General features: G+C 37.1%; 1 protein-coding gene across 10 annotated transcripts in view; it reads left to right on the top strand.

The window, feature by feature from the left end:
• CLOCK (clock circadian regulator) overlaps positions 1-27,059 on the top strand; it is a 120,792-nt gene that overhangs the window by 81,229 nt on the left and 12,504 nt on the right. For all 10 annotated transcript variants that reach the window (XM_069594110.1, XM_069594105.1, XM_069594106.1 and 7 more), the window contains 10 exons: positions 7,182-7,302; positions 11,089-11,202; positions 11,339-11,457; positions 13,215-13,297; positions 13,509-13,615; positions 16,384-16,531; positions 17,154-17,229; positions 24,091-24,232; positions 25,974-26,074; positions 26,617-26,706. In XM_069594110.1, the coding sequence (XP_069450211.1) occupies positions 7,182-7,302; positions 11,089-11,202; positions 11,339-11,457; positions 13,215-13,297; positions 13,509-13,615; positions 16,384-16,531; positions 17,154-17,229; positions 24,091-24,232; positions 25,974-26,074; positions 26,617-26,706 (1,101 nt within the window). The remainder of the gene's footprint in view (positions 1-7,181; positions 7,303-11,088; positions 11,203-11,338; positions 11,458-13,214; positions 13,298-13,508; positions 13,616-16,383; positions 16,532-17,153; positions 17,230-24,090; positions 24,233-25,973; positions 26,075-26,616; positions 26,707-27,059) is intronic.

Raw genomic sequence — 27,059 nt, 5'->3', positions numbered from 1 at the left:
ACAAGAATATATTGTCTAGCACAGGGAAATATAGCCATTATTTTGCAATAACTTTAAGTGGAGTGTAATCTGTTAAAACAATTGATTCATTAATGTTGTACACCTAAAACTAATAATACTATAAATCAGCTGTAATAAAATGAGGTTGAGTAATTTGAATAAATATATAATTATAGGCTTTTAAACCTATAAACAATTTTATTGGATTTTCTTTCAGTTATGTATTTTAAAAACTATATAATCTTTAGTCATAATCAGGGTGTAATTTGCAGTGTGGTCAGACTTTTAAAATGCCTGCTTCTTGGGCACTTTTCCTGGACTTCACTGAGAATTAGATGCCTTTTCTCTCTGTTCTCATGTTACCTTATACCTACTGCCACCATGACACTTACAGTGAATTGTAATTTTCTGTTTATTTGGGTAATAATGGTACACTTTCTAAGTGCAGGGACTTTATGTCTGTATCCATATATGCTGGCTAGTTTCTTAGTGAGGCGTTTAGTAATTATTGATTGAGTATAAGAAAGTGAGTAGATTATTTGAAATAGATGTTTTAAAGATTCCTTCCTAAGGCCACACTGGATCTTCAGTGAGGGAGTATTTCATAGCATATTGAAATAACAAACATGTGTGCAACAGACCTAGTTAGGACCCAGCTGTTTGATAATTAACATACTCCCCTCGATGAAAAGCTTCATGACCTTCTCATTGCCTTCTGGATTAAAAAAATTAATTTTGGAGCTATTTTTACATTTATAGAAAAATTAAGAAGATAGTACAGAGTTCCCATATATGCCTACCTAGTTTCCTCTGTTAGTAACATCTTCTGGGTGTTTTTAACCGTTGGTGTCACCCAAAGCGTGTAGAGACCGGCAGGTGAGTTTCTGGGCAGAAGAGATTGCTGCTGATACAGCAGACCCATTTCATTGCATACTGAGTTAATAGTATCCTTTAGTAAAACAGGTTTTTTTGGTTCTTTTTTTCTTTTAACTGCTCTCCAGTTACGATGGATACTTTCCCTCACACCACTTACATTGCTGTATTGTTTATTTGGCTGAGCTGTTCTTAGTTGTAGCACCTAGGATCTTTCTTGTGGTATGAAGGATTTTTTTTAGTTGTGGCATGTGGGATCTAGTTCCCTGACCAGGGATCGAACCAAGGCCCCCTGCATTGGGAGCGTAGATTCCTAGCCACTGGACCACCAAGGAAGTCCCCAGAAGGATGTTTTGATAAAATGAAATAAAACTTGTTTAGGATCAAACCCAATAAGGAAAAAAAAAGTGATTTTTCTCTTGGCCTGCCATTAATAATTAAACTGTTACAGATGTTAAGCAAAAGATTTAAAACAGTGGTGTCCCTTCCTTTCTGTTTTAACATACATACCTTTTTATCTAAAATACATTCTTGACTCTTGTCTGGAGGGGAAGAAACATTAGAAAATCTCTAAATATAAAGCTTTAGTGTTTATAATTCAGTTCTGTTGAGGAATTAAAATTTGCCATCTTCATCAGTGGTCAGGATGACTTAATAGTTTTTAATTTAAATTTTAAATCTAGCTATAAAATTGCATATCTGATTCTGTAGGTCTTGGAAAATATTTTTTCTTAATTTTGTCATGTCGTACTTATGAAGCTAATTTAGGTAAATTTTAACCTATTTGTGGCTACTAATCAGGAAAGGAAATTTATGGATTTTTTTTTTCATTCCTGAAGTGGTTTTCTACAACAAAATGATAGGATCATACCACCTCCAGGGCAGAAGAGATTTTAGACGTTTTTCGCCCAGCCCCCTTTAAAAACATATATGAACCCCAGAGAATTGTTCAATAGTTTAGTGGGAATACCAAGACATAAAGTCTCTCTACTGGGAACTTAAAATTTGTAAACTTTTATAATTCAAAATTGCTTTCCTCCCACTTGCTTAAATGTGTTCCTGAGAAGAGAGTATATTAAATTTGTTACCACGTAATACAGGGAGGAAGATTAACCATTTTACATAGCCTGACAGAGTCCTTTTCCCTGGTGGCTCAGAGGTTAAAGCGTCTGCCTGCAATGCGGGAGATCTGGGTCGGGAAGATCCCCTAGAGAAGGAAATGGCAACCCATTCCAGTATTCTTGCCTGGAGAATCCCGTGGACTGAGGAGCCTGGTGGACTACAGTCCATGGGGTCGCAAAGAGTCAGACACAACTGAGCGACTTCACTTCACTTCACTTTGGATAGAGTCCAGGAATAACACTGCTGTTATTAAGATATTGTATGAGCCTTTCATTATCTATTTTTCTTAACTTGAAAATTTTGAAATATAAACACAAGTGTGCCTTAAGAAAGTCAGTACAGTGTTTGGTGTAAATGCAGTATGCAGAAATAAAAATCTAGAATTTTTAAAGTAGTTATATGATTATTTGGACTTTTCTATTTGCAAATAAATATTTTTAATAAGAAAACAAATATTTGAAGGAAGTAAATAAAGCCTATCAAAAGGGCCAGAATCTTTGCCCCTTATGTTCTGTCCGTAGCTCTTCAGACACTCTTACCCTTGAATCTATTCATCTCTTCCATGGCATAATCATAAGGGATTTGATTTAGGTCATATCTGAATGTCCTACCTTCTTCAATTTAAGCCTGAATTTTGCAAAAAGGAGCTTATGATCTGTGCCACAGTCAGCTCCAGGTCTTGTTTTTGCTGACTGTATAGAACTTCTCCATCTTGGCTGCAAAGAACATAATCAGTGTGATTTTGGTATTGACCATCTGGTGATGTCCATGTTTAGAGTTGTTGGAAAAGGTTGTTTGCTGTGACTAGCACATTCTCTTGACAAAACTCTGTTAGCCTTTGCCCTGCTTCATTTTGTACTCCAAAGGCCAAACTTCCCTGTTACTCCAGGTATCTCTTGACTTCCTACTTTTGCATTCCAATCCCCTGTGATGAAAAGGACATCTTTTTCTGGTGTTAGTTCTAGAAGGTGTTTTAGGTCTTCATAGAACTGGTTAACTTCAGCTTCTTTGGCATCAGTGATTGGAGCATATTACTGTGATGTTGAATGGTTTGCCTTGGAAATGAACCGAGATCATTCTGTCGATTTTGAGGTTGTACCCAAGTTCTGCATTTTTGACCCTTTTGTTGACTATAAGGGCTACTCCATTTCTTCTAAGGGATTCTTGCCCATAGTAGGAGATATAATGGTCATTTGAATTAAATTCACCCATTTCCGTCCATTTTAGTTCACTGATTGCTAAGATGTCGTTGTTCACTCTTGCCATCTCCTGCTTGATCACTTCCAATTTACCTTGATTCCTGGACCTAATATTCCAAGTTCCTATTATTAATAACAGCAGTAATGTTATTTACAGCTTTGGACTTTACTTTCACCACTAGACACATGCTCAACTGAACATCTTTACCACTTTGACCCACTTCATTCTCTGTGGTTGTTCAGTTGCTAAGTTGTGTGCAACTCTTTGCAACCCCGTGAACTGCAGCAAGCCAGGCTTCCCTGTCCTTCACTATCTCCCACTTTGCTCAAACTCATGTGCATTATGTCGATGATGGCATCCAATCATCTTATACCCCCTTTTCCTCCTGCCCTCAGTCTTTTCCAGCATCAGGGTCTTTTCCAGTGAGTTGGTTCTTGGCTTCAGGTGGCCAAAGTATTGAAGCTTGAGCTTCAGCGTCAATCTTTCCAGTGAATATTCAGGGTTGATTTATTTTAGGACTGACTGGTTTCATCTCCTTTTTGTCCAAGAGACTCTCAAAAAGAGTTGAGGAATGTACGGATAACCACTAGGCCATTCAGATATAACCTAAATCAAATCCCTTTTGAATATACAGTGGAGGTGATGAATATATTCAAGGGATTAAATCTGGTAGACAAAGTGCCTGAAGAACTATGGACAGAGGTTCCTAACATGGTACAGGAGGCAGTGACCAAAACCATCCCCAAGAAGAAGAAATGCAAGAAGGCAAGGTGGTTGTCTGAGGAAGCATTACAAATAGCTTAGGAAAGAAGAGAAGTGAAAGGCAAAGGAGAAAGGGAAAGGTATGTGCAACTGAATGCAGAGAGTTCCACAGAAGAGCAAGGAAAGATAAAAAGGGCTTCTTTAATGAACAATGAAAAGAAATAGAGGAAGACAATAGAAAGGAAAAGACTAGCGACCTCTTCTATGAAACTGGAGATATGAAGATAACATTTCATGCAAGGATGGGCACAGTAAAGGACAGAAATGTTATGGACCTAACAGAAGCAGATGAGATTAAGAGATGTCAAGAATACACAGAAGAACTCTTCAAAACAGATCTTCATGACCCAGATAACCATGATGGTGTAGTCATTCACCTAAACCTGGACATCCTGAAGTGAGGAGTCAAGTGGGCCTTAGGAAACATTACTATGAATAAAGCTAGTGGAGGTGATGGGATTCCAGCTCAGCTATTTAAAACCCTGAAAGATGGTGCTTTAAAGTGCTGCACTCAGTGTTACAACAAATTTGAAAAACTCAGCAGTGGCCACTGGACTGGAAAAAGTCAGTTTTCATTCCAGTGTCAAAGAATGTTTAAACTACTCTACAGTTGTGCTCATTTCACATGCTAGCAAGGCTATGCTCAAAATCCTTCAAGTTAGGCTTCAACACTTATGTGAACCAAGAACTTCCAAGTTGGGTTTAGAAGAGTCAGAGGAACCAGAGATCAAATTGCCAACGTTTGTTGGGTCATGAATAAAACAAGGGAATTCCAGAAAAACATCTAATTCAGCTTTATTGACTATGCTAAAGCCTTTGACCCTGTGGATCACAACAAACTGAAAAATTCTTCAAGAGATGGGAGTACCAGATCACCTTTCTCTTTCCTGAGAAAACTGTATGCTGGTCAAGAAGCAACAGTTAGATCCAGACATGGAGCAAGGGACTGGTTCAGAATTGGGGAAGGAGTGTGACAAAGCTGTATTTTGTCATTCTGCTTATTTAACTTCTATGCAGGGTACATGATGTAAAATGCAGAGCTGCATGAATCACAAGCTAGGATCAAGATTACCAGGAGAAATATCTACATCCTCAGATATGTACAGGATACCAGTCTAATGGCAGAAAATGAAGAGGAAGTAAAGAACCTCTTGATGAGAGTGAAAGAAGAGAGTGAAAAAGCTGACTTGAAACTCAGCATTAAAAAATTAAGATTATGGCAGCTGATCCCATCACTTCTGGGCAAATAGAAGGGGAAAAAGTGGAAGCAGGGATAGTTTTATTTTGGGGGGTTCCAAAATCACTGCGGACAATGACTGTAGCCATGAAATAAAAGACTTGCTCTTTGGAAAAGCTATGACAAATCTAGACAGCATATTAGAAAGCAGAAACATCACTTTGATGACAAAGGTCCATATATTAATAGTCAAAGCTATGGTTTTCCTAGTAGTTATATAGATGTGAGAGTTGAACCATAGAGGAGGCTCAGCACCAAAGAATTGATGCTTTTGAATGGAGGTGCTTGAGAAGACTCTTGAGAGTCCCTTGGACAGCAAGGAGATCAAACCAGTCAGTCCTAAAGGAAATCAATCCTGCCTGAATATTCATTGGAAGGACTGATGCTAAAGCTGAAGCTCCAGTACTTTCATCACCTGGTGTGCAGAGCTGACTCATTTGAAAAAACCCTGATGCTGGGAAAGATTGAAGGCAAATGGAGATGGGGGTAACAGAGGATGAGGTGGTTAGATAGCATCACCAACTCAATGGACATGAATTTGAACAAACTCTAGGAGTTAGTGGAGGAGTGAGGAGCCTGGCGTGCTGTAGTCCATGGGGTCGCAAAGAGTTGGACATGAGTTAACAACTGGACAATAAACAGCAATGCAGTTAAAAGACATACTTTTGGAGGAAGTAATTTCAGCTGGTCTGTGAAAGACAGAAGAGTACAAATGTGGTGAGAGAGGAAAGATTCACTTCATGAGGTGTACCTTGAAGGCTAGGGAAAGGACTGAAGAAAGTGTATATGGCTTGTATGAGAGTGGTTAACACCCCTATCCTGCTTCTTACCATCCTCAGTGGCTCTCTGTTTTTTGTTATTGTTTGAGGTTTTTTGTTTTGAACAATCTTAAAAATATTTGAAATAGGAAATAAAAGTGAAACTACTTAGTGGAACCCTTAGCCCTGTCTTTACCTCCCTTGCCTTCCGTAGTCTTGGAGCTATCACTTTATTATCCCCAGGATTTCACAGAGCAGTTTGAAATGCAGAGAAACCAAGTAGCCTGGATGGGATTTGGCAGGAAATGTAGTGGTAAAGAACTCACCTGCCAGTTCAGGAGACATGAGATGTGGGTTGGATCCCTGGGTCGGGAAGATCCCCTAGAGAAGGGCATGGCAACCCACTCCTGTATTCTTGCCTAGAGAATCTCATGGACAGAGGGGTCTGACAAGGCTACAGTCCATGGGGTTGCACAGAGTCAGACATGACTACAGCAACTTACCACACACACATACATGATTTCACTAAAATTTTATTGTCCATAGTTCTTATGGGCTGATGCTGTCCTATTCGCTTTGGATTCCACAGCCATGTCACATTGTAGGCAACCTCCTGCTGGTCAGATTACTGTTGATTAAAGCCATATCTTAGCATAGATTATAATGCTCAGCATGTAAGTCATCTTTTTTGGGAAGAGGTATTTATCTTAAAGCATGACTTTTTGACAGTGGGATACAGGTTAGATGACTGGAAAAGATGAAATAAAGAAAGGACACATTGGGCAACTGAACTGACAGCAAAGTCAAGTCTTCTCTTCATGTAGCCTGTGGCTCGTCCTGTGGTCCTTTATTTGTAGTGTATACCCCACTCACCAGAAATTGGTATGTAAGGCTACATCTGGTAGCCAGAGATTCTTCTAATAAGCTTTCTTAGTCCTGTTATATTTTACATGTTCACATGTGGTGAAACTTACAATTTACAAAACTTTCAAAGGTCGTATTGATCATGAATCTGATGATGCTAGTATCAGAGACAGATTATGGAAACTTTTTTCACCTTCTCAATCTTGTCTTTTGAGTTGTACTTGAAACTTGATATTTGTCACTGTTTACAGATAATGAAATGTCAACATTATGCTTGTCTGATGTTTAAGAGTGATTATATATTTTTAAAATAAATTTCTCTTGAATCACTGTAATTATTTAATTAAAAAAATTTTTTTTTCCAGTCAGATCTTGTGGATCAAAGTATATTTAATTTTATCCCAGAGGGGGAACATTCAGAAGTTTATAAAATACTCTCTACCCATCTGCTGGAAAGTGATTCATTAACCCCTGAATATTTAAAATGTAAGTAGTACCTCTTAAGCGAAAAGTTACATGGATTTGGTTGCATTATCCTTTACTTTTGTAATTTCATGACAGAGATATGTTTAACCAAATTAACACATAGCATCATCCCAAATCCCCTATTAGATACTTTTTAAATATTAAAATATAATGGAATTATGACCATGTTAAAAGTCTGAACTCTGTTCCAGAATACAGTGAAATCTCATCTGTTATAATATGCCATAAAACTATTTTATATGAAAATGGAACTCAGCAATATATTCTTATTAATTTTTATACAAAAATCTTACTGTAGTAAGAGAAAATGAAGGGCTTTTATTTTCACCATCACTAACCAATTGAACACTGAAACTATGAGACAAAACATGTTTTTTATAAAATTACTTAATCAAAGAAATTTTGTGCTCTATTAAGCAGAATTAAACAATAATTTATTGGATATGTCTAATGTGCCGAATGGGAATCCCCCTGCCAATGCACAGATGCAGTTTTGATTTCTAGGTTGGGAAGACCCCGTGGAGAATGAAATGACAACCCACTCCAGTGTTCTTGCCTGGGAAATCCCATGGACATAGGAGCCTGGCATGGTACAGTCCATGCGGTCGCAAAAGAGTCGGATGTGACTTGGCGAGTAAACAACAAAGCAGCAGTGTAGCAGACACTTGTGCTATATAATAGAAATGCCAAGAATAGGGAAGCATAGTCCTGCCTTTAATAAGTATAAAATATTGTCGTATAATATGACTTTTCTTCTGGATTCATTGACCAGAATACCTTTTCTGTTAGTTGTTTTTAACTGGAAGATAATTGTTTTATGATGTTGTGTTGGTTTCTGCCACACAGCAGTGTGAATCAGGCATAAGTATATATATGGCCCCTCCCTCTGGATCTTCCTTCCCACCCTCGTTTTCTTGAATAAATTATCCTGTGTAAAGTCTGAAATCATGACAGCTCTACATTTGGCCATTAGCTATTAGATGTCTTCTTTAACTGCTTTTTTCATGGCTTTTAAATTTTGGCTTTTCTTATAGTGGTGATGGTTTAGTTGCTAAGTCGTGTCTGACTCTTGCAACCCCATGGACCATAGCCCACCAGGCTCCTCTGTCCATGGGATTCTCCAGGCAAAAATACTGGAGTGGGTTGTCATTTCCTTCTCCAGGGGATCTTCCTGACCCAGGGATTAACCCAGGTCTCCTGCATTGCAGGCAGATCCTTTACCGACTGAGCTACAAGGGAAGCTGACATTAATCATTTTAAAGGTTTTCATATTTTGAATCTTCGATTATGTAAAACACTAACTGTTCAACAGTTGAGATACACATACACACACATGTAAGTATGTGTGAATGTATGTTTTTTATAAGAATAGCCTTTCAGAAGTTGAGAGGAGTTAAGAGACCAGGAGAATACATTTGAAGCTTATTTATACTTGTTAAAAAACCAAATTCTTATGACACGACTAAGCGACTACTCTAGTCTTTCGTTTAGGAGAAAGATTTGGGTTGGATATAATGATGCAGAGGCCAGTTATACACCTGTAAACAACAGTATTTGAAGTCAGTTCAGTTTAGTCGCATCCCACTCTTTGCGACCCAATAGACTGATATACAAAATAAAGTTATTTCCACAGATGAAAAGGATGTTTCATGCCAAAGGAATGAACATGATTTAAAACAGAGGGGAAATTTCTAGGAAAATTCAGGATTCTACAAATAGGTCATTTGTATCATAATGAAGGTAAGGTAGTACAAGTGATGTGTTTGTGTCTAGAGAAGGAAATAAAGCCTGATATTTCATCCTTAACAGTTTGGTTTTTATTTTTTACTTCATGAGAAGCCAGCAGAAAGGGGATTTGGGTGGTTTTGTGGTTCAAAAAGAAAATCTCTCAGGTGGAAAATTTTGGAAAAATGACTAGACTTGAGATGAAAAGGACAGCAGTAGAAGTAAGGATGGAGAGGAAAGCATGCCTGTGAGTGTTGAGGTGAACTCAGTAGGACTTGTGGGGAAGGCAGTGGCACCCCACTCCAGTACTCCTGCCTGGAAAATCCCATGGATGGAGGAGCCTTGTAGGCTGCAGTCCACAGGGTCGCTGAGGGTTGGATACGACTGAGCAACTTCACTTTCACTTTTCACTTTCATGCATTGGAGAAGGAAATGGCAACCCACTCCAGTGTTCTTGCCTGGAGAATCTCAGGGACGGGGGAGCCTGGTGGGCTGCTGTCTGTGGGGTCACACAGAGTCAGACACGACTGAAGTGACTTAGCAGCAGCAGTAGGACTTGGTGTTAGGCACTGGTGTCAAACAGCTAGAGATCGTCAGTAGGGAAGGTTTTAGGAAGAAGGTAAGAATTTGAACTGGCTGAGTTTAATGATAAAGCCATTGATAATAATAACAGAAGAGTATGAGCTGGATACTGTAAGTGAAGAGAGGTGTTATTAGTCCTTGAGTACTGAAATAATAATGATGAAAGTAATACTAATCTAAGAGTAGTAGGCAAGGGTGAGTCTGAGTGGCAGGAGTGTGGAGGCATAGAGAATACATTTTTGCAGTTACCTAGATGCAAGGTCATTTACATCGGTACCAAAATGGTGGTTCTGGCTGCTCATGGGAAAAAATGACTCACCAGAGCATTCTTGGTATAATAAACAGCAGATCCTGGTTACAGATTTAGTTTTTGACCTGGTGATACAAAGAGAAAACAAATTGATGTGATTTCTAACTAAGGAGATAGGACAGAGGGGAATGACAGCTGCCTTAGGAAGATAGAAGGAAAAATTCACTTTCAAGTATTTTGAATTTAAGTTACTGATGGAACAGTCAGGTACAAATGTTCTGAAAAATAGTGATATGAGACTTAGTGAAGTGAAAGTGAAGTCGCTCAGTTATGTCCGACTCTTTGCGACCCCATGGACTGTAGCCTACCAGGCTCCTCCCTCCATAGGATTTTCCAGGCAAGAGTACTGGAGTGGGTTGCCATTTCCTTCTCCAGATATGAGACTTGGTCTTAGATAAAACGTTAAAATTGATGAGAGAGATTTAGGAGTAAATAAGTTTGTCAGTGCTGGTAAGTTTGTAAAGCATAATAGATTACAATCAAAAGAACTTTCGTGAATGTCTATAGTTTGTTGACTGATTAATAGAAGGGAGAGAAATAGTCAATAAGGTAGGAAGGTAAGTTTCATGCTATGGGAATGAAAACATGTGAGTTTTAAGAAGAGGTAGAAACAATGAAGAGCCATTTCTGTAGAAGTGTGAGGGCAAAAGCCACAATACATGAAGTTAAGGAGGGTGAACATATGGGAACTAGAGCTCATAATGAGAAGGAAGGAGATCTGTGTTACTAAAAAGAATAGCATGAAAAAAGACCTGAGTAAATTAAAAGTAGACAGTAAGGACCCAAAGAAGATAATGTGTGAATGCTAAAGAAATGAATGGTTCTGGTGTCCTAGAGAAGGAAGATGGGAAAGACTGTTTAAAGTAGAGATAGAAAAATTGGAATAGGAAGCAAGACCTTTCTTTGAGATTAGAGTGATGAATGACAAGGCAGGACAAATAAACATGGAGGAACATGGAGTTACTTGTATCAGAAGATCTGTCTTTATTAAGGACAACATGAGATCATTTCCTGAAGAGACTCTGCTTTTATGGACTAAACACAATGTCATTGGGGACCTCTGTATGAGAAAATAGTAATTGTAAACTTACACAGCTGTTAGAATCTCACTTTGTGTGGCTTATTTATGGTAAATCATAAAATATGTTATATTTTTTCTCTTATTTCAGCAAAAAATCAGTTAGAATTTTGTTGTCATATGCTTCGAGGAACAATAGACCCAAAGGAACCATCTACTTATGAATATGTGAAATTTATAGGAAATTTCAAATCTTTAAACAGTGGTAAGTTAAAATGCTTCTCTTACAATGTATTTTCACTTGTTATTCTTTTAAGCTCTTAAAGACAAATGTTCAAGTATTAGTAAAAACTAGGTTTTTACTGGAGTAACTGATGATATTTATTTCCTTATTGCTTTAGTATCCACTTCAGCACACAATGGTTTTGAAGGAACAATACAACGCACACATAGGCCTTCTTATGAAGATAGAGTTTGTTTTGTAGCTACTGTCAGATTAGCTACACCTCAGTTCATCAAGGTATGTTTCTGTTTCCCAGAGGGGTTTCACTTCATATTATGGGTCCTATCTGTTGTTTTTTTTATTGTTTCCAGATACTTCCTGTAAACATTAAAGTAGTAATGGCCATGAGTCATTAAACATGTATGATCATAATATTTTTGAAGCAAATTGTGAGTTATCAAAGCACTCATCAAATTATAGAACTAATTTTTTGATAATATACCTTGTGTTGGGTTGGCCAAAAATTTCATTTGGGTTTGTGAAATTTTTGGCTGTTAACCAGTGGTTACTTATCACCATTGTCCTGCTTTTGTGCAAAATTTTAAGGTGCTTTTGTTGTATAGTTCACAAATACATTAAAGGGGAAAGGCCAAAGATTGCTTTTGAAATTTTATTTTGAAATACACAGGTGACCTTCTTAATACATTTAATTTACCTTTTCAATTTAAAAAGTCAATTAAATAATTTTATTTTCATATCCTGGGTCCAGGAAGTAGGTGATTAGTAGGAAAGTCAGCAAATGAAAGACTTCAGTCACTGCAAAGTGGCTGAAAATAAGCCAGGCTAAGATTTTAAATTTAGGGAAATACATAGGACAAAGTACTGAATTAGCAGTTAGAGGATCTTAAACCACTCTGACTCTACTTGTTTTGGTCGTAGAAAATAATGGCAGTGGTAGCATGCTTTTTGCATGCTTACCACATGCTGTTTACGTGCATTATCTCATTTAATACTTATAAATGGTGGTATGATCACCATTTTATATATAAGGAAACTGTGGCTTAGGGGAGTTAAGTTACTTACCCAGAGTCACAGCTATTAAGTAGTAGAACTGAGATTGATTCTAATTCCTTTTCTTTCTAAACCCAAACTCCTAATCACTACATTGTGCTGCAGAAGGTCATTCAAGAAGACGGGCAGGTTAGAATACATTGTTGAGTATGACTAGAGTCTAGGGTTACTGTGAATGGAGGGAGGGTAGGGATGTTGAGAGATGAGGTTAGAAAAGTAAGCAGATGCTGGCAGTGATATATGTTTCTTTCTTTGTTGTTTGTTTCTCCTTGTTTAGATTTTGTCCTAATGGAATGATCAGCTATTAAGATTTTTCTGTCAGGGAAATTATACAATCGTGTTTGAGTATTTATAAGGTCATTGTGGCCAGAAGAGAAGATGAGTTGAAGGACAGGGAAACTTGTTTGGAATATTTTGCAATAATGTGAGCCAATGGTGGCAACTAGAGTCTAAACTAAGACCCTGAAGATGGATGGGATTGAATAGATTAAAAAAAAAAAAACTTAGAAGGTGAAACCGAAAGGATTTAGTAGTGGCCATTTAGATGGTGAAAGGTGAAAATGAGTGTATTGTGATTATTAGATTTTAGACTTAATGGCACAGTACAGGTATCCCTCCATTAATGGGATGGAACATTATGTAACTGGATATGAAGATTAAAATAGTTGGTTCATTTTAGGACATGTTGAGCTTGTGGTACGTGGAAACATCCAGACAGAAATATAGAACTATAATTCAGGAGAGAGATTAGAATGAGACTTTATAGGCATGTGAGTGAATAGAGAAATGTGTGGAGTGAGAAGTACTCCCCCAGAAGCCTGCATGTGTTTATTGCCACATTCCTTAGTACTAGAAAATAAAAATTTTTTTAAAAAAAATGTTTAAGGAAAAATTAGCTAAAAATGACTTATACAGATAGCAATATTTAGGAATTTGCTGAGTATACAGAAAAGTATTTCTCAATTTTAATTATTTATTTGTAGGAAATGTGCACTGTTGAAGAACCCAATGAAGAGTTTACATCTAGACATAGTTTAGAGTGGAAGTTTCTATTTCTAGATCACAGGTAACTCCCATTTTTAAATTCTATAAAAAGATTAATCATTATAATTCTTGAAATTATTGGATTTCAAAGACAAACTTTTTCTAGTCAGGATGCTCAAACTCCTTATCCATTATTTTTAAGAAATAAAGTTTCCTCCCAAAATTGGTTTGTAGTTGAGTACTTCTTATTAATGGAAAAAGTCATAATATTGATTGTTTTATATATAATTTAGGGCACCACCCATAATAGGATATTTGCCATTTGAAGTTCTGGGAACATCAGGCTATGATTACTATCATGTGGATGACCTAGAAAATTTGGCAAAATGTCATGAGCACTGTAAGTAGATTTTAATACTTCGGGTGGTAATACTTTTTTAATCTGTAAATAACTATCTTATTAATAGTGGTAAAACAGACCATTTTTGTACTTTTGAAATGTATTGGAAAAATTTCTTTTGTATGCATAACTACTTCTAATAGGAATCCTAGATCGAGTCTAAATTAAACTTCCTCCATTTTATATATTTCAATCTATAGTAGTAATACAGTTTTATAATATGGCATCTAATAAACCTTGTTTTGAAGTATAGAAGTTCTATATTTAGAGTAAGAGAAGTCGATTCCTTTGAAAATTATATTAGAACACTATTTCATGAATTTTTATTTCTAGGCATGTGAGTCTGCACAGGGAGGTATGCCACATTTAAAGAATCTCTTACAGAAAACTCAGTGAGCGCTTCATTAATGTTACCATCCATTGTTATATTAACGGAAGGAACATTCTCATCTCATTTTGCCCTGTTCTGAACAACTTACATGTATTATTTTCATTATTCATAGTCACAGTTGTATAATAGAAAGTAGGTACTGTTATTATCTCCACAAGTAAACTGAGACACAGAAAGGCTAACTAATTTATTTACAGTCCCATATAACATTGGTGGCAGATGTCAAAAAGTCTACAAACAATAAATGCTGGAGAGGGTGTGGAGAAAAGGGAACCCTCTTACACTATTGGAGGGAATGCAAACTAGTATAGCCACTATGGAGAACAACATGGAGATTCCTTAAAAAACTGGAAATAGAACTGCTATACGACCCAGCAGTCGTACATACACACTGAGGAAACCAGAACTGAAAGAGACACGTGTACCCCAGTGTTCATCACAGCACTGTTTATAATAGCCAGGACATGGAAGCAACCTAGATGTCCATCAGCAGATGAATGGATAAGAAAGTTGTGGTACTTATACACAATGGAATACTACTCAGCTATTGAAAAGAATGCATTTGAGTCAGTTCTAATGAGGTAGATGAAACTCTAACCTATTATACAGAGTGAAGTAAGTCAGAAAGAAAAACACCAATACAGTATATTAACACATATATATGGAATTTAGAAAAATGGTAACGATGATCCTATATGTAAGACAGCAAAAGAGACACAGATGTAAAGAACAGACTTTTCTGTGGGAGAAGGTGAGGGTGGGATGATTTGAGAGAATAGCATTGAAACATGTATATTACCATATGTGAAATAGATGACCAGTCCAAGTTCAATGCATGAAATAGGGCACTCAAAACTGGTGCACTGGTACAACCCAGAGGGATGGGATGGGGAGCGAGGTGGGAGGGGGTTCAGGATGGGGGGATACAGGTAGACGTGGCTGATTCATTCCGATGTGTGGCAGAAACCACCACAATATTGTAAAGTAATTAGCCTCCAATTAAAAAAACAAACAACCTTGGTGGCAGAGATAGGATTAGAGTCTGGACCTCCTCCTTTACCACAGGCTGTTTGTTCATTCTTTGTTTCAGAAGTTTGTTTTAATAAATAGGTTTCATTTGCCTCTCTGATCCTCCTTCCCAAATCTTTCATCTTGAGTGTCCTCTAAAGCTTAATTAGATATTTAATGTAGCTTCATGTCTTAGGCTGGTTTATAAACCTCTCTCTATGAAAATAAAGCGTGTTATAAAATATCACGAAAGAAATATTTTTCACTTCGAGTGATATGGGCACTAGGCTCCGTGATGTATTAAAAAAAACCTGACACCTCTATTAACTAGCTGGATAATTTTCGACAAGCAATTTTAAGTATGTAGACTTTGATTTCCTCATGAATAGTGACGGGTTGGAGGAGAGAGAGCGAACACGATTCCGGTCCAGCCTGTGTTAAGGTTTTGTCCACTGAATATCAGTCTATTAAAAATGAATTTTATGGTCAAAGAAAATTAGGTAAGAGTTCATAATCTCCCCAACACCAGAATCTTGACAGATTAGCATACTCAAGGCTTTGAGAAGAACAAATTTTCCCAAGTTAATTTAACGCAGAACCCATTTTATGCTTAATATCTGCTAAAAGACTTTTGAACTTATAATCTGCAAAGAATGTTTTGGGAAATACTGCTTGAAATACTGTTTTGGGAAATCAGCTACTTGAAATAATTAAGTTTTTCTGATTTTGGTAAGTTCAGGTTTAGAAGTAAATGCCTCTAAAATGCTATACTTGGACTTCCTGGTGGTCCAGTGGTTAAAAATCCACCTGCCACTGCAGAGGACATGGGTTCAAGTTCCTGGTCTGGGAAGGTCCCACAGGCTGCAGGGAAACTAAGCCTGTGTACCACAACTGTTGAAGCCCACGCCCTGGAGCCTGTGCTCTGCAATAAGAGAGACCATTTTAGTGAGAAGCCCGCACACCGCAGCTGGAGCAGAGCCTCAGCTCGCCCGAAACTAGAGAAAGCTTGGATGTAGCAACGAAGACCCAGTGCAGCCAAAAAATAAAAAGATGCTGTGTTTGCAGAGGGTGAGGGGTAGGGTATGGGGAGTACAGCTCAGGTGTGATTACTTATTGCTGTTATCCTTAATATCTTAGCAGGAGAGAGTCAGTATGTGAATAATTTATTCTCAAGTATTTGGACATTTATTGTGTATGAAAAATACCTACGATCAGCAATAACAGGCTAAAAGTTGGGTGCTATGGAAGATTTACTATATGTTATTGAAAAGCCAGAAGAATGATAGATAGATAGATAGATATGAATATGAATGATACCTTTGAGTAAAAATCTAGTAATACAAATCAAAAAATATTTTTTTCTTCTTAGTAATGCAATACGGAAAAGGCAAATCTTGTTACTATAGGTTCCTGACCAAAGGACAGCAGTGGATTTGGCTTCAAACTCATTATTATATCACTTACCATCAGTGGAATTCAAGGCCAGAGTTTATTGTTTGTACTCATACCGTAGTAAGGTAATACTTCTTTTATAGAATTTCTGAATATGGAAACATTCATAATGATTCTGGAATGTAGTTTTATGTATGACTTATTACAAAGTACAGAGTGATTTTTTTCTCTTTTATTTCTCAGTATTTTTTTCAATATTCAGTATTATTTTCTATATTATTGAAAATATTCATATTTTCAATTTATTATTAAATTTACTTATAGGCATTAGATAGAAATAAAGATAACATAATTTCTGACATAAGTTTTATGGTTTAGAGCAGATGCTGTAACTGTCTTTTGTATACCACAGTCAGTCATGCAAAAGGAGAGCTGGAGTAGATAAAGCATACTGTTCCTTTATTTAATTCCTCTTGATTTAGGTCCTGTGTGGTTACAGATCATTTATAGTAGTACATTAAACTTTTTAGATATGTAAAAAAAAGAAATTTGAATTAAGATACACTCTGTGTGTATATATATATAGTGCTATATATGTATATGTTTAAGGGTTTTTTTGGTACATAGAAAATAGTCTGGAATTTGTGATGAACAAATGAGATACATAATGAACATTGAATTGTTGCACCTCTGCAGTGTTTTAAATGAATGATCAAACACTGAAATTGCATTTTTTTCCACTTGTAGTTATGCAGAAGTTAGGGCTGAAAGACGACGAGAACTTGGCATTGAAGAGTCTCTTCCAGAGACAGCTGCTGACAAAGTATGTATCTTACATGTTTTTAAAAAATTATTTCTTCTCAATGAATAATAAGACTCAATAATTTATAGAAAAATTGTTTTTCAAATATTTCATTTACTTGTAATTATAACTATAGTATTTATTTTTATATTAAATTTAATATTTTAAAACCTCATGTGTTTTTAAAAAAGATTTGATGGGCCTGCTATTTAGAGATCATTATATGAAACATGTATGATCTCAGAATTAAACTAACATTTATTACAATCTGCTAGGCTCTGGTTTTTATATGAAACATGAAATGTCGTTTATTTCTCAGACATCCTTATATCCCCACTTTGAAAATAGTAAAACTGAGCTTAAAGACTCAAAGTGAATATATCCCCACTTTGAAAATATTAAAACTGAGCTTAAAGACTCATGACTGGAAAGTTATAGTCAGATTTTGAACACTGGTTTCTTTTTTTATTATATCAGGTAGAAATATAGTGTATTAGCTACCTGTTGCTATGTAACAAACCTTAATGATATAAAATGACATACATATATTATCTCAGTAGTTTCTGTGAGTCAAGAATCCAGACACATTTTATTTGGGCACTCTGCTTCAGAATTGGTCATGGGTCTGTACTCAAGGTTTCAGTCCAGGGTCCCTCACAAGCCTGTAATCAAGGTGTCAGTGGAGCCACAGTCATCTCCAGGTTCTCTTTCCAGGCTCACTTAGTGGTTGAAATGCATGTAAACACTACAACAGGATATCATTTCATACCTGTAAGAATGGCTGTTATCAGAAAGGCAATAAATAGCAAGTATTGGCAAGGATATGGAGAAAAGGGAACCCTCATGAACTGTTGGTGGGATTGTAAGTTGGTGCAGTCACTACAGAAAATAGTATGGAAGTTCCTCAAGAAATTAAAAATAGTATGATAAAAAAATAAAAAATATAAAAATAGTATGATAGAGCAGTTTTACTTCTTAGTATTTACCTGAAGAAAAAACAATTGTAAAGATTTATATATCCCTATGTTCATTGCAGGATTATTTACAATAACTAAGATACAGAATACCAAACCACCTGACCTGCCTTTTGAGAAATCTGTATATAGGTCAGGAAGCAACAGTTAGAACTGGACATGGAACAACAGACTGGTTCCAAATAGGAAAAGGAGTATGTCAAGGCTGTATATTGTCACTCTGCTTATTTAACTTCTGTGCAGAGTACATTATGAGAAATGCTGGGCTGGAAGAAACACAAGCTGGAATCAAGATTGCCGGGAGAAATATCAATAATCTCAGATATGCAGCTGATACCACCCTTATGGCAGAAAGTGAAGAGGAACTAAAAAGCCTCTTGATGAGAGTGAAAAAGTTGGCCTAAAGCTCAACATTCAGAAAACGAAGATCATGGCATCTGGTCCCATCACTTCATGGGAAATAGATGGGGAAACAGTGGAAACAGTGTCAGACTTTATTTTTCTGGGCTCCAAAATCACTACAGATGGTGACTGCAGCCATGAAATTAAAAGATGCTTACTCCTTGGAAGAAAAGTTATGACCAACCTAGACAGTATATTCAAAAGCAGAGACGTTACTTTGCCGACTAAGGTCCGTCTAGTCAAGGCTGTGGTTTTTCCTGTGGTCATGTGTGGATGTGAGAGTTGGACTGTGAAGAAGGCTGAGTGCCGAAGAATAGATGCTTTTGAACTGTGGTGTTGGAGAAAACTCTTGAGAGTCCCTTGGACTGCAAGGAGATCCAACCAGTCCATTCTGAAGGAGATCAGCCCTGGGATTTCTTTGGAAGGAATGATGCTAAAGCTGAAGCTCCAGTACTTTGGCCACCTCATGCAAAGAGTTGACTCATTGGAAAAGACTCTGATGCTGGGAGGGATTGGGGGCAGGAGGAGAAGGGGACAACCGAGGATGAGATGGCTGGCTGGCATCACGGGCTCAATGGATGTGAGTCTGAGTGAACTCCGGGAGTTGGTGATGGACAGGGAGGCCTGGCGTGCTGGGATTCATGGGGTCGCAAAGAGTCAGACACGACTGAGCGACTGAACTGAACTGAAGATACAGAAACAAGTAAAGATGTGGTACATACATATAGTAGACTCAATCATAAAAAATGAAATATTGCTTTTTGTGACAGTATGAATGGATCTTGGGGCCACGATACTAAGGGAAATAAGTCAAAGAAAGACAAATTATCTCACTTATATGTAGAATTTAAAAAACAAAACAAATGAGCAAGCAAACCAGACTCATAGAGAACAAACTGCTGATTGCCAGAGTGAGGCATTGGGGTGTGAGATGGGGCAAAATAGGTGAAGGGGGTTAAGAGGTGTAAACTTGCCGTTGTAAAATATGCCATAGCATAAGAAAAATTATAAGTGCTTTCCTCAGAAAATATCTTTTATTAAAACATAATGGATCTTTTTCCTCTAAGCCGTCATAGTCTTTTTGGAAAAATTCTTTCATGTGGGACCCATGAGAGCAGAGAACATGTCTGTGTTATTTGCTGCTATATTCTCAGCATCTTGAGCCATAGAAGGCAATTTTTAAATTGAAATATAGAAGATGCAAAATTTATTAGTTTTAGGTATACAACATAGTGATTCAGCATTTAAATATATTACAAAATGAATGTGTGTCTAGTCCCCATACAAAGTCTTTTGGAATTGAAACAAAAATAAATGGGACCTAATTAAACTTAAAAGCTTTTGTACAGCAAAGGAAACCATAAACATAATGAAAAGACATGGGAAGAATGGGAGAAAACACTGGCAAACGAAGTAACTGACAAGGGATTAATCTCCAAAATATGCAGATAGCTCATGAAGCTCATTATCAAAAAACAAATGACTCAACCAAAAGATGGGCAGAAGATCTGAATAGACATTTCTCTAAAGAAGACATACAGATGGCCAGTAGGCACATGAGAAGATTGTTCAGCATCACTCATCATTAGAGAATTACAGATAAAAGCTACAATGAGGGTATTACCTCACACTGGGCAGAATGACCATTATCAAAAAGTGACCATCAATAACAGCTGAAGAGGATGTGGAGAAGAGGGAGCCATCCTACACTTTTAGTGGGAATGTAAATAGGCACAACCACTATGGAGAACAGTATGGGAGGTTCCTCAGCAAACAAAGAGAGCTCCCAGATGATCCAGCAGTCCCCCTCCTGGGCATATATCTGCAGAATCCATAATTTGAAAGGATACATGCACCCCAGCGTTCAGTTGCAACACTATTTACAATATTCAGGATATGGTAGCACCCTAAGTGTCCATCAGTAGATGAATGGATAAAGAAGTTGTGGCACATATATACAGTGGGATATTACTTAGCCATAAAACAGAAGGCAGCAACATGGATGGACCTAGAGATTATCATACCAAGTGAAGTCAGTCAGAGAAAGAATCATATTGCTTATATGTGAAATCTAAAAAATGATACAGATCAACTTATTTACAAAACAGAAATAGTCTCACAGACTTAGAGAATAGACTTGTGGTTACTGAAGGGGAAAGGTAGGTGGGAGGGATAAATTAGGGTGTTGGGATTAACATATATGCACAGTATTATATATAAAACAGATAATCAACAAGGACCTACTGTATAGCACAGAAAACTCTACCCAATACTCTGTAATAACCTTTGGGAAAAGAATTCGAAAAAGCATAGATATATACACAAAAATCACCTTGCTGTACACCAGAAAGTAATGCAATGTTGTAAATCATCTATACTCCAATTTTTAAAAAAACCAGTAAGGACGGTACTGAGCCAGGAGTAGAGAAACTTTAATTCAGCTACTTAGTGAGGAGTAAGCACAAGGTGAGTAAATGACTACAGCAAGGAGAGATAGTGAGTTACTTGGTGTGATAATGTGGCGTTCATAGCTGTGAGTTTTGGGAAAGGTGGAAGGGAGAATGTTCAGGCCAGAGCAGTAGGAAGACTTCTGTTCTACCTTCGGAGCAGAGGTCTGAAGATTGAGGGAAAGGAAACTCCAGCTGCCTAAGAGACCTACAAGGAAAGTGGTATCCTTTGAGGGTAGGGGGTGGGAGGTTCTGGGTTTTAGTCAGAGGACGCCAATGAAGGAATGTTCATCAGTGAGGTTGAGAATACAGCTTTTGCTGCTTAGGGAAACTGAAGGCAGGCAGAAGGGTTTCAGGAGCTGGGAGAGGGTAGGAGATGGAGACAAAACAGGATGTGAAGAGCAATTAGAGTGCAGGACAGTGGGCATTGTGTCACATAACCCATTTTTTCCTTTTGTGATAGTAGTAATTTTGAAATCATTTATTTATATCTGTGTATACACACACATTGCCTTCTATGTAGCTTCCCTGCAATAGGGAACAGTATTTATTGTTGCTTAATTCACTGTTGCATATGGAGGTTCTTTGACGGACCCTCTTTGACACTTTGCTCCACTGTAATGAGCAAACAGAAGATGGGTCTATCTATATACCTGATATGTTAATAGGTGGGCTCAGCTGGTAAAGACTCCGCCTGCAATGCAGGAGACCCCAGTTTGATTCCTGAGTTGGAAGGATCCCCTGGAGAAGGAAATGGCTACCTACTCCAGTATTGTTGCCTGGGAAATCCTGTGGACAGAGGAGACTGGCAGGCTACAGTCCATGGGGTCACAGAGTTGGACATGACTGAGTGACTAAGCATAGCACAGCATGTTCATACGTAGAGTTACATATATGGTGGTGGCAAGTATTTTCATCTATATAAAACAGAGCTCTCTGTGGAGAGAGAGGGAGAAAGAGGTTTAAGAACTTCTGGAAAGTATGGAATAACTGTGGAGAGTAGGAAAGTGAGCCCGCTGGAAAACATAATGTTTCTGCTCAGTGTTATGTATCATTTTAAGTTGACTGTAATTGTCTCCAGAGGAACAAGTGAACTGGAAAGCTCAGACAGGGAAGTGTGGTTTAAAGTTGGATTTTAATTTGTGTTTTTAGAGGCACACAGATTACCAGATTTAGAGTAATCTGGTAATGAAGAGTAGAGACTGAATCAGGTAGAATAGAGGAAGAAGCTAGTAGCAATGAGGAGTTCCTAGAAAGCTGAGAGGCCAGGACAGGGTATTGCATGAATCATCCATATAGATATTGAATTCTGGAGAAGGTCAGAGTTGGTGTGAAGAAGATGATTTTGAGCAGTCAAATGCTGAGTTCCAAAGATACTTACAGGGCCTTTATAAACTAAAGTGTCTGTTGGTTGTTTTTTTTTTTTTAATCTGATTTGAAATATATGTAACAAAATTTACCATCTCAACCAGTTTTAAGTTCAGTGGTGTTAAGTACATTCACAGTGTTGTGTAAGCATTACCACCATCCATCACCAAAACTTTTTCATCTTTCCAAACTGAAATTCCATACCCACTCAACAGCAACTCCCCATTCCCTCCTCTCCAACCCTGGGCAGCCACCTTCCGACTGTGACTTTGATTCCTACAGGTACCTCATGTAAGTGGAATCATACAGTATTTGTCTGTATATGATTGACTTATTTCACTCAGCATAATGTTCTCAAGGTTCATCTATATTGTAATGTGTCAGAGTTTCCTTTTGAAAGATAAACAGTATTCCATTGTATGTATATATACCATGTTTTGTTTATTCATTCATCCATCGATGGACATGAGTTGCATCCATCTTTTTGACTGTTGTGGTTAATGCTGCTAGGAACATGGCTTACAAATACACATTTGACTCCCTGCTTTTAATTCTTGGGCATATACCCAGAAATGAAATTGTTGGATCATATAGTAATTCTATATTTGATTTTTTGAGGAGCTGTCACACTTTTCCATAGTAGCTCTGCTACTGCTGCTGCTAAGTCACTTCAGTCGCTATGGAAATGTTTTATGCATTCTTACCACGCTTCCCAGGCGGCTCAGTGGTAGAGAATCCACCTGCCATTGCAGAAGACACAGGAGATTTGAGTTCAGTCCTTGGCTCGGGAAGATCCCCTGGAGGAGGAAATGGCAACCCACTCCAGTATTCTTGCTTGGAGAATCCCATGGACAGAGGAGCCTGGTGGGCTGCAGTTCGTAGGGTCGCAAAGAGTTGGACGTGACTAAGCAGCTGAACACCCCCACCCCCAATGGCACTGCACAAGGGTGCTAGTTTCTTCATATCCTCACCAACACTTGTTATTTTCTAATTTTTTTGGTAATAGCCATCTTGATAGATGTAAAGTGTATTTCTTGGTTTTGATTTGCATTTCCCTAATGATTAATGATACTAAGTATCTTTTCATGTGTTTATTGGCCATTTATATATCTTCTTGGAGGAAATCTCTATGCAAGACTTTTGCCTATTTTTTAATTGAATTTTTGGGTTTTGTTTTTTTTTTTGCTGTTGAGTGGTAGGCGCTCTTTATATATTCTGAGTGTTAATTCTTTATCAACTAAATGACTTACAAACGTTTTCTCCCATTCCTTGGTACATTTCCACTTTGTTTATAGTGCATTACTGTTGCTTGTGCTTTAGTGTCATATCCAAGAAATCATTGCCCAGTGCAGTGTTATAAAGCCTCCCTCTTTTTTTCCCTAAAAGTTTTATAGTTTTAGTTCTAATGTTTAGATCTTTGATCCATTTTGAGTTAACGTTTATATATGGTATAAGGTAATAGTCCAACTTTATTCCTTTGCATCTGTTGTTTCTTTCAGTAGAGAAGGAAACCAAAACTTTCTGGCTATAAAAAATAAATTTTCACTTCTTTACCTAGTTATTACACAGGTACACTTGCCTTGTTATGGTTGAAAACTGATTTTGGGGAGGGGAAATTAGCAAGCAATATACTAATTTGGAACCTCTGAACTGAACCACAGAAGACATTTACTTTACTCTTGTCTCCTTAGAGCCAAGATTCTGGGTCTGATAATCGTATAAATACAGTCAGTCTCAAGGAAGCGTTGGAAAGGTTTGATCACAGCCCAACTCCTTCTGCTTCCTCCCGGAGTTCAAGAAAATCATCTCACACAGCGGTCTCGGACCCTTCCTGTGAGTACCCTAGCTTAAAAGCAGACTTCCCTTTAAAGATGCCCTTCTAAATTGTTTGCATTATCGTTACCAGCGTTTTTCATCAGCTGCCACTTTCAAATGATAAGTGTTTACATTTCTGAAATACAGTAACTTTTTCAGTGAGCAAGAGGCACATTGTTCACATTTGGCAAAGAATTAATTTATAAAGTAACCTATAAAACATGTAGGTAGTAATGTTGGTATTGGTATTTTTAATCATCCCTCAGAAAGAAAGCAAAACTATTACAGTAATTCCTTTTTTTATTGATAGCACCTGTAAGTGTTCTTGGTTTGCTTTTTTGAAAGTGTTTAATGTGTATTTTGTCTTTATGAAAACATGCATAATTGTCATTAAATTAATACACTTTTAAATTTTTTAAAAAGAATCTAGCACTTTTATTTCTCAGATACTAAAACTGAATATAATGAAAAAGGGACTTGTTTGAACTACTTGACATCTACATGATGGGTGGAACATCAAAGTGGTTAAACATAGAATATCTGAGATTTTAGGGGAAAAAATGTCCTTATTATAGCTATTTCTTTTTAAAGAAAAAAAATTTATTTTACTGTTGTAAGCAGACTTAAAATGAAATCCTTTAAGTGTATGATACATTATTGTTGACTATAGGTATAATATTTTACTGCAGATCTCCAGAGTTTATTCATTGTGCTTATCTGAAACTTTTTGCCCACTAATTAATAACTCCCCATTCCCCGCCCCCCACCCTTGGCAGTTACCATTGTGCTTTGTTTCAATGCATTTGACTGTTTTAAGTAACCTCATGTCATTATGAGATACTTGTTTTTTCTGTCATTGCCTATTTCATTTAGCATAATGGCCTAAAGTTTCATTCATGTAACATATTGTAGAATGTCCTTCCTTTTTCAGGATGAATAGTAGTATTTCATTGTATGTATATATCACATTTTATTAGTCCTTTCACGTGTCAACAAACATTTAGATTGTCTCCATACCTTGGCTATTGTGAATGGTACTGCAGTGCACACTGGAATGCTATTATTTCTTTAAGATGCTGACTTCAATTTTTCTTCATAAATACTCAGAAGTGGGATTTCTAGTTCATATATGGTAGTTCTGATCTTAATTCTTTTGAAAAATGGCCATACTGTTTCCACAGTATCTATATCATTTCTCATCCCCATCAACAGTGTGCAAAGTTTCCAGACCTTCAGAAAAGTTCTCACCAACACTTGTCTTTAGATTTTTTTTTTGAACAGTTGATAAGGTTTTTTTGTTGTTGTTGATTTACAATGTGATTTTTTGATAGTAACCATTCTTTAGAGGTAGAGGTGATGTCTCATTGTGGTTTTGATTTGCATTTCCCTGATATTTAGTGGAATATTGAGTATTATTTCACATACACTGGCCATCTCTGTGTCTTGTTTGAGTAAATATCTATTCAAGTCCTTAGGCCATTTTTAAATTAAGTTATTGGTTTTTTCTATTATAGAATTGTAGCGGTAGTAACCATTTTATATTTGAAATTTTCCTATTTCAGATGTTTTCTTTATCCTTAAAAAAGAGGTAATTAAAATAAATCATCTTGTTGTCACAGACTTCACTTTTATTGTATCATTTAGAAAAACAACTCTTTTACAGACCACTTTTATTCACTGGAAAGCATTTTGAGACTGATCTTTGAAAATTGTATTTTTCAAGTACTAATGCTATTCTGTTTCTGTTGACCAACCTTAGCTACACCAACAAAGATCCCAACAGATACTAGCACTCCTCCTAGACAACATTTACCAGCTCATGAAAAGATGGCACAAAGGAGGTCATCATTTAGTAGTCAGGTAAACTCTTCATATAGTATGTTTCTGAATAAAGATTTATTAAAAGGGGTGGGGGGGGGAATCATCTAAATATTCATAAATTCATTTATTCATTATCCCTTGCTATGAAATTCAAAATAGTTGTTGATATACAACAGTTACTCAAGGTCTTCATTTTTTTGTAAAGTAGTAGTCAAACATACAAGTCCTTTTGATTATTTTTCAGATAAAATGTTAGATTTTTTTTAAATTATGGAAAGCTGATAATTTAGAGCCATTTTATATCTAATTTCAAATACCAGTCACTTTCAGTAAAGTCCAGGCAACTCTTATTGAGAGCGTATGCGAGATAATGTGCCAGATGCCTTGAAAGATAGAAAGATAGATAGGGACCAAGCATTTCCAGCTTAGAGGGAGAGACAGGCCTGTGCTCATCTGAAAATGTAGGAGGCTCATCTGAAAGCTGTAATTCAGTTATAAAGATGCCATGGTGGTATTTCTGGTGGGAGTATTCATGTATAGAAATGATTATCACCCAGTTTTATTTTTTATTTTGCTTCTAGTCTATAAATTCCCAGACTGTTGGTCAGTCATTAACACAGCCTGTGATGTCTCAGTCTGCAAATTTACCAGTTCCACAAGGCATGTCCCAGGTATTTTTATTTGCTTCTGTTAAATATTTTTTAATTATAAATAGTCTTTAAGCTACTAGTGGGGCTTCCCTCACAGCTCAGTCGGTAAAGAATCTGCCTGCAATGCAGGAGACCCCAGTTCGATTCCTGGGTCGGGAAGATCTGTTGGAGAAGGGATAGGCTACCCCCTCCAGTATTCTTGGGCTTCCCTTGTGGCTCAGCTGGTAAAGAATCTGCCTGCAGTGTGGGAGACCTGAGTTCGATCCCTGGGTTGGGAAGATCCCCTGGAGAAGGGAAAGGCTACCCAGTATTCTGGCCTGGAGAATTTCATGGACTGTACAGTCCATGGGGTTGCAAAGAGTCAGACACAACTG

This window comes from Ovis canadensis, chromosome 6 (genome assembly GCF_042477335.2).
Source record: "Ovis canadensis isolate MfBH-ARS-UI-01 breed Bighorn chromosome 6, ARS-UI_OviCan_v2, whole genome shotgun sequence".
Lineage (NCBI taxonomy): Eukaryota > Metazoa > Chordata > Mammalia > Artiodactyla > Bovidae > Ovis > Ovis canadensis.
Note: the sequence above shows the minus strand (reverse complement) of the source record. Positions and strands in the feature narration are given on the sequence as shown.